Source organism: Halichoeres trimaculatus, unplaced genomic scaffold, assembly GCF_033239565.1.
Source record: "Halichoeres trimaculatus isolate MK-OKI-2021-1 unplaced genomic scaffold, fHalTri1.1 fHalTri1_scaffold_1, whole genome shotgun sequence".
Lineage (NCBI taxonomy): Eukaryota > Metazoa > Chordata > Actinopteri > Labriformes > Labridae > Halichoeres > Halichoeres trimaculatus.
The window spans coordinates 8,856,094-8,876,263 of record NW_027437179.1 but is presented as its reverse complement, the minus strand read 5'-3'; the positions used below and the strand labels follow the sequence as shown (position 1 = coordinate 8,876,263).

At 42.3% G+C, this 20,170-nt stretch overlaps 1 protein-coding gene across 2 annotated transcripts in view; it reads left to right on the top strand.

Annotated features, from left to right (window-relative positions):
• The first annotated feature begins 267 nt into the window (after positions 1-267).
• Positions 268-20,170, top strand: part of cdk18 (cyclin dependent kinase 18) — an 85,004-nt gene continuing 65,101 nt past the window's right edge. The window contains exon 1 of one of the 2 annotated variants that reach the window (XM_074666651.1): positions 268-563. Coding sequence is in view for 1 of the 2 variants with exons in the window: in XM_074666642.1 (XP_074522743.1) it covers positions 18,581-18,616 (36 nt within the window). In the remaining variant the exon portion in view is untranslated. Of the gene's footprint in view, positions 564-18,302; positions 18,617-20,170 lie in introns of those variants that run through there. The other variant, XM_074666642.1, reaches the window with a different exon arrangement.

Sequence of the window (20,170 nt, the reverse complement as noted above, 5' to 3'; positions counted from 1 at the left end):
GCCTTTTTATACAGTCGTTCATGCACTCAAACATCACAAGGTTTCATAGCTCTCACTGCTGTTTGACAGTTCTGTCACCACCAGAGGCAGGAGAAGGAGGAGGAGGAGGGGGAGGAGGTAGAGGAGGAGGCCTGTGTTATGAAGAGTGGTGATTGGCTGTTTCCATACCAACGAGGGCGGGCCAGAGTCCGAGACTGGTGGAGGAGGAGCTGCTGGCTGGTTATAAAACAATTCTGTGCAGCAGTTTCTGCTCTCTGAGCTGTCTCCTCTATCTCTGAGTCTCTATCTGCTCTCTCTGGTTATCTGGGCAGTGAGGCGGCTCACTTTGCTCTGCGCAGAGGACAGAGGGGAGGGTGGAAGGCTGAGATGTCACAGTGATTCCCGGACGGCTCCGTCCCTGCTCTCAGTCCTCTTGCCGGGCAGTCTGTCCATCACTGCAGCTGAGCTGTCTGCATCTTGTGGATTTATTCTCCGTGAGTGACACCTGGGGAGGTGAGGGAAACCTGAGCGGAGAGGCAGGAGTCTGCTCCCCCTTCCTGTGTGTGGATGACCTGTGCTCTTCTGTAAGTAGCTCTGCTACAGCCACATCCTCTCACATTCCTCATTAAGACACATCAACCGTAACGAGGGTCAGGGGTCAGGGAGGGCACAGACAGTAGGATCTGTCCCTGGTATGTGCTTGAACTTGTGTTTTGAGGATGTGTTCAGTGTACTAAGAATCTATATCAGCTTTATCAGCATCTCAGGGGGTCTTCCTGCACTCACCTGACCTCTCACAATTGGCCAAATGAGCTGTTACTTTTCTTCTTTTTGGTGTGAAGCTCTGTCTTGTGGTTAGAAGTAACAGGACTCTGTATGAAGCAGAATTCAGAGGTGACATTGGAGCAGAACATGTAACACAGTTAATGTGAGAAGCACATATGGATCCATCTGATACTATTATTACTCACATACAAACTCCTGCTGTGGTAAACAGTTGTTATGTACGGTGACGTTACATAATTTACTCAAAGTACAACGAGTACTGCTAATATAGTATCAGTACAAATGAGGTTGCAGTGATCTTCATTTCCAAAAGTTTGTTGTCTTTATCTGTTGCTCCTGTTTTTGTCGAACACTGCAACAACATCAAAGCAGCCCCTCAACCCACCCACTCATCCTCCTCTCTGATAAGCCTCTGTGTAACCTGCCACAGTAGTAAGAGAGGAAGAGCAACTCAAACATGAAGGAGTCAATCTGAGTAACCACTGTGCACACAGCACTATTTACCTTCAGTATAAAGACCTCCAGGGTAATTTGCTGCTGTATGTGTGTGTGTGTATGTGTGTGTGTGTGCTCGTGCATATGCGTATTTGAGGGTATGCATGTGGAATATGGAATATGTTCACAAACTGGTTCCCTTTTCTGTGTCCTCGTCATGTGTTTTTGAATCATGCAGAGTCAAAGCTGCAGATTTGCTGCAGCGCTATCACAAGAACACCATGTAAGTGAGAGGAAGCGCTGATGTTGAATCCTTACACTGCAGCACAGTGACAGTGCTGCTCCATGGTATATCGTTTGGGTCATCAGCTCCTGAGGACTCAAAGCTGAAAACATTCAGCTTCAGCCTGCTAGCATGACATCATGAAACCATCAGCTAGCAGGGCGACACTTTTTGTTATCACTCAATCATCTAATTCACAGCAATTAAAATGCTGTCAGAATAAAATCAACCAGCAATAAGGGACAAAAATAAGATAGCGACTCAGACAGGAGATGTTATTTGAAACGGGCTGTAAATAGGTTAATTTCTGCTTTGAAAACAGAATTTTTTGGCTTGGTGTGTATGTGACTTCCTGTACTTCCGGAGCCAGCCTCAATCGAACACTCGAGAAACAGCAGATTTTAGCACTTCCGCATTGTCTCATATTCTGAGACCGGGGTTTTGCCGCTTGGTTTAAACATTATAGAGCTCCCTCTGCTGGCTGTTTGCAGTATTGTTTACAACATGACATCAACTCAGTTTTGCCTTAGAAGGGACTTTCTCCTTGGGGATTCATGAAGTATTTCTGACTTTGATTTCAATTAATAACTGCTTGTGGTGTCCCCCAGGGATCATTGCTTGGATCTCTTCTCTTTGTATTCTATATCCTCCCACATTAAAAGATCATTTGTAGCTAGGGCCTCCAATTCCACTGCTATGCTGACAACACACAGCTTTACCTCTTTTTAAAAGCCATCGCTGACACCTCCTTCTCCACCCTCACCACCTGGCTGGCATACATTAAATCCTGGATACAAACAAACCTTTGGAAACTGAGCAGTGACAAGTAAAAGGTCCTCATCATAGGCTCAGTGTCTCTCACTCATTCCACACCAAACCTTTCCCTCATCACTGATTGCTCCACCATAAATCAGTTCACCACAGTCTGCAACATTGGCGTCATCTTTAACCCCACCCTCTCCTTCCTGCTCCATGCCGAACAAAATCTGTAAGACTGCATTTTTCCACGGCATAAACATCATCCACCTTCATCAAAAACTGTTTTATTGCACTATAAAAACTCTTCTACATGTCTTCATCAAATCACAGACTCAACCACTGCAACAGTCTGCCCGCCTCCTCACCAGAACCCTCTGTGGAGACCACATCACACCAGCCCTCTGTGAGCTTCACAAGATATCTGTCAAATACCCGATCCGATTCAAAGTTCTACTCACCACCTACAAAGCCCTCCATAACCAAGTTTCACCAGACCTCAGTGAGCTCCTCCAACACCTCCCACCTTTCAGATCCTTCAGGTCCAGCAATGCCCACATTCTGAAAGTCCTTAAACCGAGCGCTGAGCCTGGGTTGACCAGGCCCATGGACTCTTGAACCCACTTCCAAACAACAATGAAAAATGCTCCAACCCTGTTAAGACTCGCCTTCCTTCAGCTAGCTCTTTTCTTCTCTCTGATTACCTGGATTTACGACGTTTATTATGCCTCTTGAGTATTTATTTTACTCTTTCATTTTCTTTGGCTGACTGCGCAGCGACTTTTTGATGTATTATTGTTATGATTGATGACCCTGTTGGAGAATGTGGCCTCCTGCAGCTGATGCAAAGGTCATGAACTTCCCAAAACTATAAGTTGTTCTCCTGTGGTGCTTAATGCCTGTTTTGGTGAGCCTTGCAGATGCGTCACAAGCTCAGAGGTTCAGGAAGAAGTGACTTTGCTTGTAGCACTGTGTTACTGCCTTGGTTGCACCAGCACAGTCCAACATTTCAGAGCGCTTGGAGGAAGTTTTTTTTTATTCCTTTGTTGTCCTCACAAAAATGATGTGATGTTTTGCATTCTGTACACAGTCAATGTGATCCTCTTTATAACTGTGTATCTACAGGGGAAAAACAGCTTGACACATGTAGCTAATGGAAGGCAAACAATGGGAGCTTTGAGAGCCTTTCTGGAACTGGTCAAGTCTCAGACTCTGCAGGTACATTGAATTAAATCAGACAAATAGGATTTTGTTGTAAATGCTTCAATGTTTGGTCCAGAGTTGTATCACATCAATGAGTTTGCAACTTGAAAGTGGTACAGTGAATTTAGTTTGCAAGGATGCTGACTGAATAACTTTCTAAGATACATACAAGATACATGCTAAAAATAGAGATCCGATTACGGAGCGCTTCATACTTGCTGTCCCTTTACGCTGATTTTTGGCCACATTTTGCATTTCAAAAACATCTGAATCTCTGTTCCTGATACCACTTATGAATGTGCACAGTTCATCTTGTATGATAATAGCTGTAGCATTTGAACACTTTGTCTTTTGAAGCTTATAATAGCTCGTACTGTACATTTTTTGGGTCCGTAGTTACAATTATTTACTGTAGCATCCTGCAGCTGAGGCACAATGGCCATGTTTACATAAGCAGCTTATTACTGAGTCCCTGATTCATCACACAGCCCCCAGGCCCACTCAGCCATGATAATACAAAGATAGAGGCTACCATATTCTGCAACAATAACCCTGGCACCAGCGCTAAACACCGCTCACAGATGAGCAAACACAGGCAAATATTTGGTGGAACCCATCAAATAGAAGAGAGTCGGAGGTGAAAAATGCTCTTAACCCACAACCTGTGAAGAAACATTAGCAGGTTAAACGCACTCCTTGTGAAGTTTTACTCTCAAAGAAAAAAACACCCACATTAGATACGTTGGCTCAGTGCTGAAGTGTTTTTGTGTTAGAGATACAATCTGAGAGTGCTGGCAAACACAAGGGTGTGATCTGCAGACTACTAAATTTAAAGACTTTGTAGGCAAAGCTGTTTTTCTCTTTTTGTTCTCTTTGTGTTGCCATTTGGAAAGCTGGGAATGAAATTTTATTTGGAGCAAGGAACAATGTGTTCCCGCTGTGTTCTTGTCACTTTCTCCTCTATTCTATCTCAGTGCAAAAGAAGCACATCTACCTATACCCTCAAACTCCTTCTTTTTGTTGGACAGTACTCCCTCACAGGTCAGTGCTCGGTTAAATTAGCTGGAACAAACTCAAAGTAAAGCGGGAGTTAGTAGAGTACACAGTGAGAGGAGTTGACAGTGTCAGGTGTACAAGAGTGCATGAATACGTGTCACTTCTCTCGAATCATTTCGACTGAGTAAAGCTGAAAGGCTCTCATAACGCTTTACAAAAACCATTTCGTTTATCGAGTTTCAGCTCAAGCAGCAGCCGGGTCAGAGTCTTTACACGGAGCACAGTCTGTGCTACTGCTGCTCCATCCAGGGTTGCATTTAGTCACTAAAATAAAACCTAAAGAACCTTGAGTGTTAATTGGCATGCCATCCACTCTTGCGCCCAATATGCTTCAAAAGCTGTTCACAGGTGGGTGGGTGGTATATTCACAGCTGAGCTCTCTAGCTCATTTTATATCATCCCCCCTATCTGAGGCTGCCAAAGCTTTATATAGACTTGTGCGGTTTACAGGAAACGTGGGAGCGACATGAAGGTAGTGGCAAGCAGAGTTTGGAAGGTAGATTCTGTTTCAGAAGAATAGCCAATATGTTCATGGTTGGTTCACTCAGTGGGACATTTATCATGGTGATGATTCAGCCATGAGATTGCTCTTTGTTTTCTGGGTTTAAGTTTCCTTATGTTTCAATCTTCTGGTGTTTCTTCTTCATCTACTGCATCTTGTGTTTTCTAGTCATTTTGTTGCTCCCTATGTTTGGTTTAGTTCTCCTTGTGTTTCCCTCCTCTTTGATTGCCCCTCATGTGTTTCACCCGTGTCTTGCTTCACATCTGTTCAGTTTCTCCCCAAACTATTGAGGCCATGTCCACACGTAGCCAGGTATTTGGCAAACATTATATACTTACATACGTTTATGCCGATGGTCCACACAAAACCGCAGTTTTACGTCACTGAAAACGATTTTTTCTGAAACTCCGGCCAAAGTGAAGCTTTTAAGGAAACTCCAGATTCATGGTTACATGTAGACGCTGGTAAATAGAGTTTTTGGTTCTCAGCTGATGACGGTGGCTCATTCCGATTGGATGGCATGGGTTTTATGTCAGAAAATCACTTCCCATTATGGGTTTGGCATGCCTCAAGCAGCACTCACTGGCGGATTTGCCTGCTGCGTGTGGACGAAAGTATTTTGAAAAACGTATGAGGGAGGGATTTTCGTTTTTGAAAAGACACGGCTATGTTGTGACGAGGTCGCCTTGAGAAAAAATGAGGGGAAATGAAAAGTAAAAAATAAAAAAGGGAACTGATTAACAAAAATAATGTTAGGCTTGGTTCTGTATGGTCTTGATGTCAGTCCCTGTATTTAAGGTATGTAATGGGTGCAATAAAAATAATATTATTGGAAAACAAAGGTGATAAAAGGGAGGATGTTGCGTGGGGGAAAGACTGGAAGTAAAAAAGGGTGCCAAGGAATAGAGCCTGGACCTGGGGTGAGATTGTTATTTTTTCACCTAAAGCATTTTCCTGGTATACCAGAGTATTATTTTAGATTGACTCTTTAAAGACTCTTTAACACGGAAAGTTTTCTGGGGAATTGTGGTTTTCGTTAGAGGGTTGTTTGGAGGTAATTTCAAATTCACAAAGTATCCATTTTAAACAGTATTTTGTGTTTTTTTTATTCTATTATTGAGATGTCTGCTGTCTCTGACATTAAAGAGCACATCATTGAAATAAATGGTGTTTTGTTTTGTTTTTTTTGTTTATAACACTTTATAGTTGGGGTATTAGTTGTGAAAAGAACAGGAGAGGTTAAACTGTTATTTTGAAATTACTGAAAGTCTAGTCCGAGGATTCACAAAGACTATCATGTTCCAATAAGGAGTCCCCATTTTTGATGCAATGCAGTGACGGACAGAGGCTGAGCGTTGCAATGTGTGTACAAGGATATAGTCGCTGGCTGTTTTCCAAACCACTTACTACATACTACATGTGAATGTTGTATGTAGTAGGCACTGCATACTACCTACTGCTTTTGCATGTATTATGTAGTATGATTGTTCTGTTGGTCTGTTTTGTAATATACTACTCTGGTTTCCAGTCTCAGAAAATTGAGCTTTAGCTGATGGATTTTTATTTTGCTTTTGTTATAAATGTACAACACAAATTTTAGGCAGATCTCGGCATTTTAGTTATTTTGTTAACCATATCACAGCAGAATCATCATATTTGATTTTTAATATTACACCAAAAGTTAAATCGTTTACTGAAAATAAATCTGAAACAATTTTTTATTTTTTACAGCTGATGGAAAAACCACTGCTATATGATCCACGTATAGTTCAAAAAAGGTATTTACTGGTTTATATCGGCTTTAATGAATTTATAGACGTTAACACATCTTTTCTAACTGAAAGTAACAAGATTTACTGCTGTTTTTTTCTCATCACTTCACTCCTATCTCACAGACCGTCTAACGTTAGTGTTATTGTATTGTAGTTATAATGCTGACTCATACCAGTAGATGGCAGTAATTGACCAAAACTTGCCACCACACAAACAGTGTTAATGCCGTGCATTGTGGGAAACAGTATGCCAAGTAGACTTGGGTGTTTGGCGTACTGCAGATTTCGCAAGTTTTCGTATACTGACTACTACAGACTGAATTTCACCCAAAATAGTCGGCACTGCTAGTGTAGTAGGTGGTTTGGAAAACAGCCTCTGTGTTGCTTGAGTTTCTGTCTGAGTTTTGGATTTTTGAGTTTAGTCATGGTAAAAATCGTATAGTAATCTGCATTCAGGTCCTCAAACTCCTTTCTGTTTCCTTCCTCTTCCTCCTAAGTTGCTTGTGTAGAGCTGCAGCTTTAATAGCTGATTAGAGGTTAGCTTGCACACTGCCTTAGACAAAAGCCACCTTGGGAAATGTACAAAGTGCTGTGTGCATGGAGTGTGAGGTAGGGTGAGTCACAGAGCAGCTCCTGTCAGGAACAGGCCCATGAGCCAAAACCCAAAGGAAAAGTCCCAACAAACAACGCATCAGAATAATCACACACACAATGTGATGTTCAGCAATCTGACAGCTGGAAAGGTCCAAAAGAGACACGTTCCTGACATTAGAGTGAAACACAGGAGTGTCTTTGCACCATTTATACAGTGTTCACTTTCATAACGGTCAGTGTGTGCTCTCTCTGAGGAGATAAATAATTGATTAGTACTTTCACTCTGTTTTCCTTTCATAAAAGAAAGACTTGGCACTCTCTAATGGAATTAGAAAGCAGAGACATGATGTGTGGGCGGTGAGACACCCACTAATTGTGCACAGTAATTAAACGTAGTCCATGTCATCTCCAAGATGCAGAATGGTGCAGTACAGGGACATGTAGTAAACTGTCCAGAGTATTAAAAACATGTTTGCAGCCTATTCAGGGTTTCACACAAAAGCAATACACATCCTGAGACTCCAGTGAGACTGTGCATGTTTTGTTGTAACAAAAGGGACTTTTTGTAGTTTCTACACTCACCTTTCATTTATCTTCACTTGTAAAGATGAAGAAATTTCCCACACACAGTAGAAAAAGCCCTTTCTTTTTTGTTTATAAAAATCGAAACAGTCTCAATTCAAGAGCCGGAGATTCTCACCAAAAGTAAATGATGAAGCAGTCAGTCCAAAGCAAGCAATGCCAAAGGTAGCTGAGTCACTATTTGCAACACACAGAGTCTGACTAGAAGACCAGTATTTCATTTTCATGGACGTACAACAACATTATATATCTAAAAACATCAAGTTTAGGATACACACTTACTGTCAACTGATTGATTACACTGATGGTTTATGTACAGTGGCCGGTGGGTGCCAGACGATTTGCAAAAGCTACAACATGAATGACAAAGCAAAAAGCATGAATGCACAGGCCACAACACAAATGCAAAAGCAACAACACAACAGACATACGACCACGAGGGAAGTTTAAAGAGGTTACTTATCCAAACAGGTACAGGACAGTTGTAAAAGTAAGTGAATGATTAACTTCTTCCATGAAAGCTTCGTAGGGGTGTCACCTTGGGATATCCTTCATAGTACTTATATTTCTTTATGTACGTTTGCTATATTTCTCATAGCTTAAGTTACAAAAGAAAACAACCATTAACTTAGTTTCACAACTTTACTGTGTCCGTTAGGAAAACTGTCCCCTAACATCTCTTGTGGCTGTACTTCTGTTGTGTTGTGGTGTTTGCATTTGTGTTGCTGCTTTTGTCAAACATCGGACACCTATCGTGTTTAAACATGCATGCATCTTCACAATACCTTCACTATCTTGGCATCATGGGGCATTAAGGTTCATTACAGGTCTTAAGGCTCTAGCTAGGGGTGTCCTGAGCAGCATTTTTTGGCCCAGATCCCAATCCCGATTATTTAATAATGAGTATTGGCCAATACGGAGTCCCGATCTGATTTTTGGGTTTGGAGATAATCTTTGCTGAAGAAGTGAGAAAGTTAAGCAGCACTGTCCTTTTGTTTTGGGTAACTATACTAAACAGTAAAAAAAAACAGTTAAGCTTATTAAGTCCAATAAACTTAGTCCAGCTAGTTTTGAAGCCAAAACCCTCTGGATCCCAAACCCGTAGGCGGGATCAAAATACCACATTTTTTTTAATGGCCAGTATTTACAAGCCATTTGTCCAATCTAAAAAACTGAAAACACTGGGGTAATCGTCAGATTCTCAAGTTTCCGAAGGTACCTGAATGTATCGCATGCAAAGCTGGAAACATGTCTTAACACGACGAAGGAGACGGGAGAATTTCATTAACATCTCTTCAAAACACAAAATGACTGGTTTGCTCGCTAAATTAAATTAAATTAAAAAAATCTATGCTTCTTACGGCTTTCAGCATACCATGATTAGTGGATAACTTTTAGCATTTAATACAGCGCGCTAAAATCAGAGCCTGCCCTGAACGCAACTCTCCGGAGACTGTGAGAGACTTTGAACGTATCATATCAGACACCAACGGGACTATCTCATGTTTTTCCCCTTTCATGGAAATATTTATTTTAATACAAACTGAATTAAAACTTAAACTGACCCGAACTATCCATGGCAAGGAGTCTATCTAGTGTGCAGCGAGGCTCAGCAGAAACACCGGACAAACTTAAGTTGTCAAACTGATCACACCGTCATCACATCCTCGCACGTTACTACGGACTGTGCTGTACAGCTTCAGTGAAGCATTGCTGTTAAACCAAGTGTCTGAAGGACAAACCGTGGCTAACTGAGATGGCATAAACCTGCGTCCTACCTTCTCCTCGGAGCTTTATGGGGTGCTGTCGTCCTCTCTCTGTGGATATTTATCCGTTCTGTTAAAGCCCAGAAACAGCGGAGCAGCCGTTTCTCTGTAAGTGAACGACGTTGCACGTTTAAGTTTATGTTTAAGGATGTTTTGGTCGAGCTGAAAACCTCTAGAAATGATCGCAGAGCAAAGATGTGGCTGTTGGGCCGTTTTCACTCTCAAGTTTGATGTATTTCCACACTGCTAACACTGACGCCACGGAGTTGTCAGTGCGAAGCTAACAGACTTAACTGTGTTTGTTCGTTTTCGACCGTTTGTCCCTGTTGAGTTACCGTAGGGTGCTGTAAAGCAGGTGTTATTGCTGTAACGTATCAGGTTGTGCAGACGTGTTCTGAAATAAAGCTAAGTGTCGCTGCTGCTGTACATCAGTGTACCATACATTATTTCATCTCATCAACTTTTTGAGGTTGGGCGCACTTACAGCGTTGGTGTTCAGCAGCAATTTTGGCTTTATGACAGCTGACGTAAATGATCGGTTGAGAGGCTAGATTGGCTAGAATTCCCGATCACCGTTACTTAGAAAATGCAAAAATCGGCCAGATCCGATACCAGGGATAGGGATTGGGACTTCCCTAGCTCTAACTCATCAGGGCCGTAACCAGGGTTTCAAAATTGGTGAGGTCCAGACCTTGACCCCCCAACCCACACCCACACCCTAACCCACGCGCACAAACTTGTGTTATTAAATCAGTTTTGACCAGTAGTAGCTAAAAGTTCCTTTATATTAGACTGCATATAATCATACCGTGTGAAATGATGGATGTTTACTTTGGGTTGTTAGCGTAACAGTAATGGACATTTGAGCAAATGAGGAAGAGAGAGATTTTCTGTTGTTAAGACTTTAGAAACCTATTCTCATTGAGACATTGAGATGAGAAGGGAAAAATCCCTTTTTATCAGTTTTTGCACAATTCACACCAAAATGTCACCTAAAATAACAGATATACATACTTAAAAAAAATAGTAAAGGCCCACATTACTTTGCTGTGATATGATCTATAAATGTAATCGATGAAAATTTAACCCATGGAAGTAAATATATAAATAAACTAAACATATTTTTGAAAAAAAATAAATAAATCAAATGTAGAGTTTGGTGTTATATTGGTACAGACCAGTCAATGACATCCACTGATTCTTTTATTTAGAGCATTTTTGGTTGTTTTAAAGCCAGAAACTCTTATGCCGCGGCCACACCAAACGCGAACACGCGAATTTACTCGCGCGAATGGCCTGTCACGCGCCACGTGAACGCCCGAGTCTCGCCGCTGGACTTTTTTGACAAGCTGAGGCGCGAACACGCGAATGCGCGGTACTGCGCATGCGGAGTAGAGAGCTCGTTCATTTAAAGACCGAAAGTCCAAAAGAGCATCTGAAAAACAATGAGCTGTGGTTTCAAAAGCATGACAGGAGAGTGTGTGAAAGCTTTGGAGATCACAATCAATGCCTGCTGCCTCTCCCTGGTAATCCACCAGCCCTGCGTGGCTGTTCCCTGCGATCTCATCCCCGATCCCCCGAACCTCCGACCCCCCGTAGCCTACCCCCGACTACCCGAACCCCCGACCCATGTTCCCGGAGGTCTCCCTGGGGATAATGAAGGGGTGGAGGAAAGAGAGGAGCACAGAGAACTTCCATCTTTTCCCTGGCTCTGCCCCTGCCCCGCACTTTCCTCCTCTTTATCAGGCTCAAAACTCCGCTGAGGAAAACGCAGTCGGACTCAGTGATAGCCCGTGCAGGCAAATCCAGCTGGGAACGAATGTTTTCAGAACTTACATTCAAAACCTGTCTCCTCGGAGACTTTCAACCAAGCCTGCTCCTGTTTTTCCGGTCTCTGTAGAGTACACACGTCGTATCGTATAACTCTGGATGATGACACACCACACAGATTGTTTTCTCCTCCATCCTCCGGCGGAGTTGGAGCCGGAGCAGGCGGCAGTTGCCCCCCAACGTTGTCATAACAATGACGTCGTGGGGGAATATTTTGAACTCGAGCGAATTCGCGTCTACCGCCTAAACGCGTGAACGCTCCAAACTCGCCGCGCCAAACGCGCGAATCGCGCCGCCCGAGGCGAATCGGCGGCTAAACGCGTCTTTGCATTGACTTTGTATGTAATCGCGCCGCAAATTCGCGTTTGGTGTGGCCACACCATTAGCAGATTCTCTCACCTTTTTGACATGTTTTGTAAACCAAACAATCAGTTTTTAAAAAACTGAGAAAGTCAGTTCTTGTCATAAAAGCAGCACAGAAAATTCCACATTTGATAGAAAAATGGAAATGCAAACTAAATCAGTATTGTCAACATATCAATAAAAATTAACTGTGTTTTAACTACTGAGCCTTAACTTTTTGAACTGTATGCTTTGAGTATGTTGCCATGGTTACCTAACAGTTATGCCAGTCCAGCACTATAAACTGGCATCGGGGGGAACTGTCATCAGGCAATTTAACCAGAACGTCTTTTACCCGTTTAAAGTAGGTTTAAACCCAGTCTGAATCAGTATTCACACAGACCATGGGATAAAATGAAATAAATTAAATCCTGCTGAAATATTCCGCGGGTTTGGACCTCGGACCTTGCTTCCTCCTCCTCTTTCTAAAGAGTGATATACTGCTGTATCAGCACAGACCGAAAATAACGGACCTGTCTGCATGAAGGTTTACAAGACACTATCAGATCATGTTGGTCAAAAACCCCCGAAGGTCTGGCTTCATTTACAGCGGGCTGCTTGTTCGTAAAATAATAAAGAATCTGTCACTCACCTCACGGTATCGTTCTCTGCTTCCTGTCAAGAGCGTTCAAAGTCACTGCGATTACAGGCTTCGTCAGATAACTTCCTGCATGCCGCGGTTTCAAAATAAAAGCTCCCCTGTGTTTATATGTTTGATGCACTGATTGGGACTCGTTTTATTATTTTTTTCAAGGAAATTTTTACCGAGGTCCGGACCTCGGTGACCTCATAGCTGGTCACGGCCATGTAACTCATCTCTGTAACTTGTATTCTCAAGTTGTTTGACCTGCATTGTTGATTCAAAGACAAAATCATTGGCATGTTCTCGTTTATAAAGCTATTCTTAATTGGCTTCCCTTTTATTTTTGTGATTATATCTAGTTGAGAAATGTCTTCACTCTCTCTCTTTAATTCACAAGACGTATTTTTGCTGGCTGTACTTAAATTACATCTTGAAATGATGGAGAAGGGGTTTTAGATTTGCAGCTCCTGCAGCGTGAAACCTGTTGCAGAGGAAGCTGGGCCTGAAGGAGCAGGTCATTTTGAATCTCTTTAAACGTTGACTAAAAATGTTGCATCAGGCTGTAAATACTTTGGCTAATTTTCCTGATGTTTCACTGGATATGTTGATCTGCTTTTGTTACTGTTTTGTGTTGCTTTTCTGGAACTGTGTTTTATGATGCGCTGCTGTCTTGGCCAGGACAGTCTAGTAAAAGAGATTTTTTAATCTCAATGAGACTTTCCTGGTTGAATGAATTTTAAATGCATAAAAATTAGATACACCTGCTTCACTGCTCATTGATGCAAATATCTAATTAGCCAATCCCATGGCAGAAACTCAATTAGATAAGGGAGAGATATTCACCCAGAAGTAATATGTGAGAGGAATATACATGGTCTGATGGCAAAGGCAGTAAGAAACACAGCTGAAAAGAAAAAAGTATGGACACTTGGTGTTTTTTTCAAAGTCACAGTTCATAAGCTGTGACTAAACTTAATATTTCCTCCTGTCGGTGGGAAGTTCCCTTATCTAATTTTACAGATTGCCCTTTTAGCCTCTCTGGAGTTATTTCATGACTTTAGTCATAAAAACAGACGTCCACATTATTGAGTCTGTCTGAGGGTAGAACAGTCTGTGCTGCTGCCGTCATCCCCAAAAACTCCCTCACACTTTTTTTTTGTTCTTATCTTCTGAAGCCATCCTTTATCTTTGTCCTTTTCTCTCCTTTCAGTAACACCTGAAGCCTTTTCCAATTTCTGATTCTTTCCTAAAAGCTCATTTATTCATGGCTAAATCATTAGCTCTGGGTCATGCCCTGCATTAAGTGGTAACTTCTGCATCCTGACTCACCCCTGAATGTGGCTCTGACACTAATAGTCTGCCTTGTTAGCCCAAACGTGCTTGTATTTTTTTTTGGGTTGCACTCAGAGCTGAGAGAGGAAACATCATCATTATGACTTCTCCAACAGGAAGAGTGTGTAGTTTCAGGCTTCAGCCTCCTGCCCTGACACATGCCTGTACTTTTTGGTGGATTGTCTGAATCTTTAAGGCAGCTTTAAATGCCACCAGGAAACTTAAGGTCAAGGCTGAGACAATGTTAAGTACCACCGTTCACAACAACCTGCAGGTTTCTATTTATACTCTGGTGTTAAGTCCTAATGGTGCGTTTTTTTTTTTCCCTTTTTTACTGCACTTTGCATAAATGACTATCATCAAGTCATTTTTGCCTTTTATTTCTCTCTGTATGACATGAACTTCCTCTGCTTTTTCTGTCTGGATATGTGGGCAGAGCTAAGATCATAACAGTGTGTAGCTGTAGGCAGAGTTAGTGCCCTACATTAGCTCTGGTTCCTCATTCATAGCTCTGGATGATGTTATATAATCTAAACATGAGTATGATTATTCTTGTGGTTACAAAACTTTACAGATGCTTCTCTCTCTGTCCCCTGACTTTGGTTTCTGAATTTTTCAAAAATGAAGGGCAATGTAAAGTGAGTAGATAAATAAAATGCAACACTGATGTGAGTAACCCGATGACAAAATGGCAATGGCCTAACAACAAACGCTACAAAGAAAATAACAAAATATTAGTTTTAGAAGGATTTTATTTGCTTGAAAAATGATTCACCTAGTGTTGGGAATAATGGCATTAAAAATAACCATGTTAATAATGCTGTTACTTTTTCCAGTTATGGGTAATTTAAGAAATTACTATTTCAAATGTTACACCTGAGGCTGGCTCCAGAAGTAGCGGAAGTCACATACACACCAAGCCAAAAATAGGCTGTTTTCAAAGCAGAAATTAAACTTTTTACAGCCTGGTTCAAAGAACGTCTCCCATCGCTAATTCCACTGTCGGCACACACTGTACAGGAGGTGAATTTTTTCTAACTCAGCAGTTCAGAGGATATTAAGATCGCAAGCTCATCCAATTAGAGTTACAGCTCAGGGTCACGAGACCGGCAGGCGCCCTATAGCTGTACATAAAGCCCTTGCCACTACCAATATGGCCGCTATAGCTGATGTGCTTCATTTTCCATTTCAGAAACAGATGGGTGATGTCAGGGAGACTTTGTCCATGCTTTGTAAAGTCTATGGTTACAACGCTGTTACCGCCATCAACAGTGGTGTATTACTATGTATCCAACCTGGTTCGCTCAGCCAGGCACAAGAGAGGAGCTGCAAATAAAATGTGGGGAAAAGTGGCAGAGACTTAAAGGGGACATATCATGCTTGTTTCTCCTTTTCACTATGCCAGACTAGGATACCTGTAAAGCATTTCTGCCCTCAGTTCAAGTCGTTTAGTTCCTTCATTTCCCCACAATAGCGTTCTCAATATCCTCATTTTAGGCCATTCTGAAGATCTTGTTGAAATGCTCCGTTTGGAGAATGACCTCCAGTAACCTCGCATTGTCACAGCCCTTTGTGCTCTGATTGGTCAGTTCTATCAGAGGGGCGGAGGGGGTAGAGCCAGGGGGCGGTTTTTGCAGCATGGCAGTATTTACAAAATTGCCACATTGAATGGAGCAGACCGAGCAAGTTTGCTGTTTGCCAAAACTTCTCTGTAAGGCATTGATAGCACTAATAAAATGGCAGAGTGTAGGATACGTCCTTTTGTATTGGACCCCGAGTCAGACCAGGACGGTTCTGCAGCTCAGGAGGAAGAAAATCCACCTCGACACAGATCATCTCAGGACGCTTTAGTGTGGTGAGTCAAACCGGTACTGTAACATGCATAGTTTATACGTGGAAATATAGGCAGACTTCACCAATAAATTATTTCTATAACAGTGCTCCATCCTGCTCCTTCACTTTTCTGTCTGTTTTATCCTTCATGCTGAAAGTGTAGTCTAAAGATTGCCTCCACCGTCAGTTCGTCACTATGTTATTACTGCAGCATTATTGTGGTCCAGGTTCACAGTGCATGTCAGAACAAGCATGCAAATATCACAGTCTCACAGGTATTATGACGTCTGCTAAAACTACAGTGTTTTAACTGCTAATTCACAGTGTAAAGCTGAGCTGCTCAGCAGAGCAGAGTCCCTGCATCCAGCACTCAGTCAGTCGGCTCTTGGTGGGTGTACCCCTCGGTGGCGGTTGTGTGACTAACTGACATCACAGAGGAGGAGCTGCTTTATCAGATTACTCCAATAAAAAGAAAGGATCCTTGTGTCATCATGAAGGTCGAAATCTCGCAGCCAAATGGCAATGACCTATTTTCAGAGGCATCAAATCTAGTTCTAGGATATTAGAAAAAATACAATATCTCATTTTTTGAAAACTCAGGGGGTGAAAAGTCTTGTTTTCAAATTTATTATTTTATATGTAAGTATTAAATCAGGGATCAGCATGATATGTCCCCTTTAAGTAATGAGAACAATCATGTTGACACATTTTTAAACAAAGAGCTAATGCTGAAGTCAACTTTTCAGCAACAAATATCACACAGCTACCTGTGTGTGTCTGTTTAACCTGCTCATATTGTATCCCTCATAGCCAGTAAACTTTGGGGAAGTCTTAAAAATGGGAAGCACCGCTGTGCTGCATTTAGTCCTCCAGTGCTGCCTTTGAAGAGACACAGCGATCAACAGAACGCTGTCTCTGTGGCACTGGTTTTCAGATCACAAAGTAAATACCACAGAAGAATAAAACTAGTTGATTTATTTGAAGAAAACAAACAGGACAATCTCACCCAGCGTCATCTCTATAACACATCAGTACATAAAGTACAGCTGAACACATCCTGCTGTGGATCTTCTTTGATAAGAAACAGGGGATGGGTGAGGGGAGAGAAACCCCGAGGTGACAGATGTGAGATGACCCAGTGTTTCATCAGAGCTTGCTAAAACCTCACTCTGGAACTTTGAAGCTGAGACATTGGAGGCATGATTTCCTATGAGGCCAAAAATATGGCACTACGGAAATGTCACTGTTTAATCAAGTGACTCTTTTTCTGTATCTAGAATAGAGTGAACAGAGAAAGAATGAAGACTGAGCTGCACAAACATTCGCTCTTCAAAGAAAAGTTTTGGTGCTTGTGCTGTGCTCATTTTGTTGCTTAGATTCAAGAAACCTGTGTAATGACTGCATGAGACAATCACACTGACTGATGAATTGGTTGGTTTCCAAGAAGGAGAGGTTGGCATTTGGTACAAAACCTGTGTCGTGACAAAGAAGAGAAAGTTGGAAGTGCTTTAATCACCAAACTGCACAAGATAGCGTCTATGAATACTTCAGATGTTGTTCTGCAAGTGTCATCAGACTGTGATCTCCTGATCTCTTGTAGCCTCTTCATGTATGAAGGAGGGCTTTCAAGTGTCTTCAGGTTTTGAGTGTAAATCTTGTTTGAGTCAGCTCAGAGCAGTGGGTCAAAAGACTCTCAGACATGTGAGAGCCTTAACAAACCATGAAGCGGGAAAGTGAGCTGAACATGGTCGCCAACACTTTTTTATGGTCATGAGCTTTGGGCAGTGAGGAGATGAATGGATGAATAACTGAATGAACGGCTTGTTAGACTGTGTTGTAATGGTTTGGGCTTGTGATGTGTCTGCTGAATGCCTGCCAAGCTCCTTCAGGAATATTCAAAGAGAGGAACAGAAGCAGACGGCGCTGGGAGACATGGCTGAGAGGAGAGATGTCTTGCTCAGTGGTGCTGTGTGTAAACACAACATCACGATGTGAGTAAACAGTCTTATCAGTCATGAGAGGCTCGGATCAGGGAAAAGATTGCAGGGACGTCCTGTAAAGTTTGTACCTCGCTCAACTTTTGCCAAAACCCAGCCTCCTGATGCAATGACCAATCACATGTCTGCAAACCAAGACTCCTGTTTCATTTCAGTCTCTCGTGTAGTCAGGACTTTGTGTCTTTCAGTGCGGAGCTGTTTTTAGTTTGAGTGTGCAGTCTGCTTGTTATCATCCATCTGGAAGAGCAGCAGGAGGCTGATGAAAGGAAATGTGAAAAGTGCGTTGAGTAGTTGTCGTAAATTATGTAAATTATGATTAACACTCCAGAAAAAAAAAGAAGAAGAAAGAAACATCATGCCATGTGTGGCCTGTTGTACAAACCATGGTGGCCTGTGTTACAATGGGCCAGTCAGACGGTGACCCCATACAGTGTTGTTATTCACTTACAGCCACTGGACACAGAAGGCCCACTGTTCACACCGGGGCAGGAGGTGACATGTAGACTGACACACAAAGACACACAGAGGGATTTATTGTTGCTGTCAACACTTTGGCAAACTTTGCAGCCTGTGACAGCTTCATAATTACAGCTTCTCTTAAAGTGATCTGGGAAAAATAAGACGAGTGCCGATCCTGAAAACAATGAGAGATAAACAAGACGGATTACTGTGACGCAGAATAAGGGATGTAATCAATAACCCTTCACTGTGTGGATTATTCATTTGGCTTTGATTGCAGTGACACCTTTGGCAGGAATCTGTTTTGCTTTTCCAAGATGAAGACATCGTCTCCCATGAGTTGTAAAGACATGACTGTTGTCCAGGCATGTGTTTGTTTTGGAGGAAATTGAATGGGGAGTAGATCTTTTTGGAACACAACTTTTATTTGATGAAGACAACTGTTCCCAGGATGCAAAGCAACAAGGTAATGTATTTATCTGTAGTTAAATAGAGCTATTGTCTGAAACATGACAATGAACTTAGTAAACACAGTTTGGAGCATAGGTTAGTGTCCAGAAGATGAGCAGATTATCTGTTCAGAGTTACTCACTGCCCAGTGCTCTGAGACTTGTCTGTGGCCTGTTTACACATCTAGCTGTTAGCAATAAAAATGGACTGTTTGTGCTAATGATGAAAAAAAATTGAGGTGTTCATGAGCCAGGTTAGCACTCCAACTGAGCATTAAGTTCAATAGCACCATTACAGGTGCTAATGTCAGGATTACCGCACCTGTTCAGCAGTTTTAAAGATAGCGCAAGTCATGCTCATACGTTACACGTTAAGATGAAATATGCTGCCAAATGCGATGGTGACCAAATGAATCCTTTGGAAAAGTGTGACGATGTTAAAATATGCAACAAATTGAAATTTAGGAGACACATTTTTCCATTTTTATGGCCTTTCACATGACAAGCACAATTCAAATTTGTTGGATTGGGGTTTTCCAGAACATATGTCGCTCTGCACCTGCCTCACTTTTGTCGTGCAATTATTTAACTAGCCAATCTTTGTCAGTCATGCATGCGGCTAATGCTACAGCCAAGCCGTTCCATGAGGGATGCACCCAGGGTTTGACATTAACACCCGCCAACCCGCCATAACCCACCAAATATGGGTGGATTTCGGCTGTGGTTGGTAACACTGCCACTCTCCTAGCCACTTTGGCGGGTTGTTTATTCAATTGTACTTTTGTGAAACGGCATCTGAATTACTAAAGCCAGTGCAATATGAGACTACAACACTACAACTCCCATGAGCACCGCTTGCACACAGTGTTTGCTCATTGCTAACCTAACCGCTGAGTTGCGCTCAGACTTAGGGTGTTTTCACACCTACAGTGTTAGGTCGACCCAAATTTAGATCGACCTGTATCTGGTCCCGTTTGGGTTGGTGTGAAACCAGAATCGGACTCTGGTGTGGCGTGAGGAGGTGATCTCGGTTCGGCTCTGGCCGCACTCTGGTGCGCACCAGCTGTGGTGTGAGAGCAGCCGCACTCTGGTGCGATGCAACTGTCAGGCAAACTTGGCGAGTTTGACATTAGAGGGCTCCTGTGGAGTTTTGTTTGTGATGCAGGACAGCTGCACACTCCAACATCCTTAACTACCCTTATATACTCATCTAAAAAGCAGTGCTCTCCCCTGACTCCTCACGTCGCCTATCATATAGGCAATTACCTTGTCGGCCGTCTGTATCTGCGTCTGATGAGGATCTCACAGTACATGGTAAGAATCATTATTTCTGAATTTCCCCTCGGGGATAAAAAAAGTATTTTCTGTTTTATTCTACTCTATTAATCTTCGCCTTCTCCGGAATAGGGCAGATATTTTCATTCGGCGTCTCCAGTGCATCTGTAGGCCTATGCTTTTTTCGAGCCGCAGCTGCGCTTCATTTTCAAACACTATCGTTATTTTTTTTTCATTTATGTAGTCTTGATTTGAGTGTGCTCAGGGGTCATTTACATTTAAAAAGGTTGTAAATT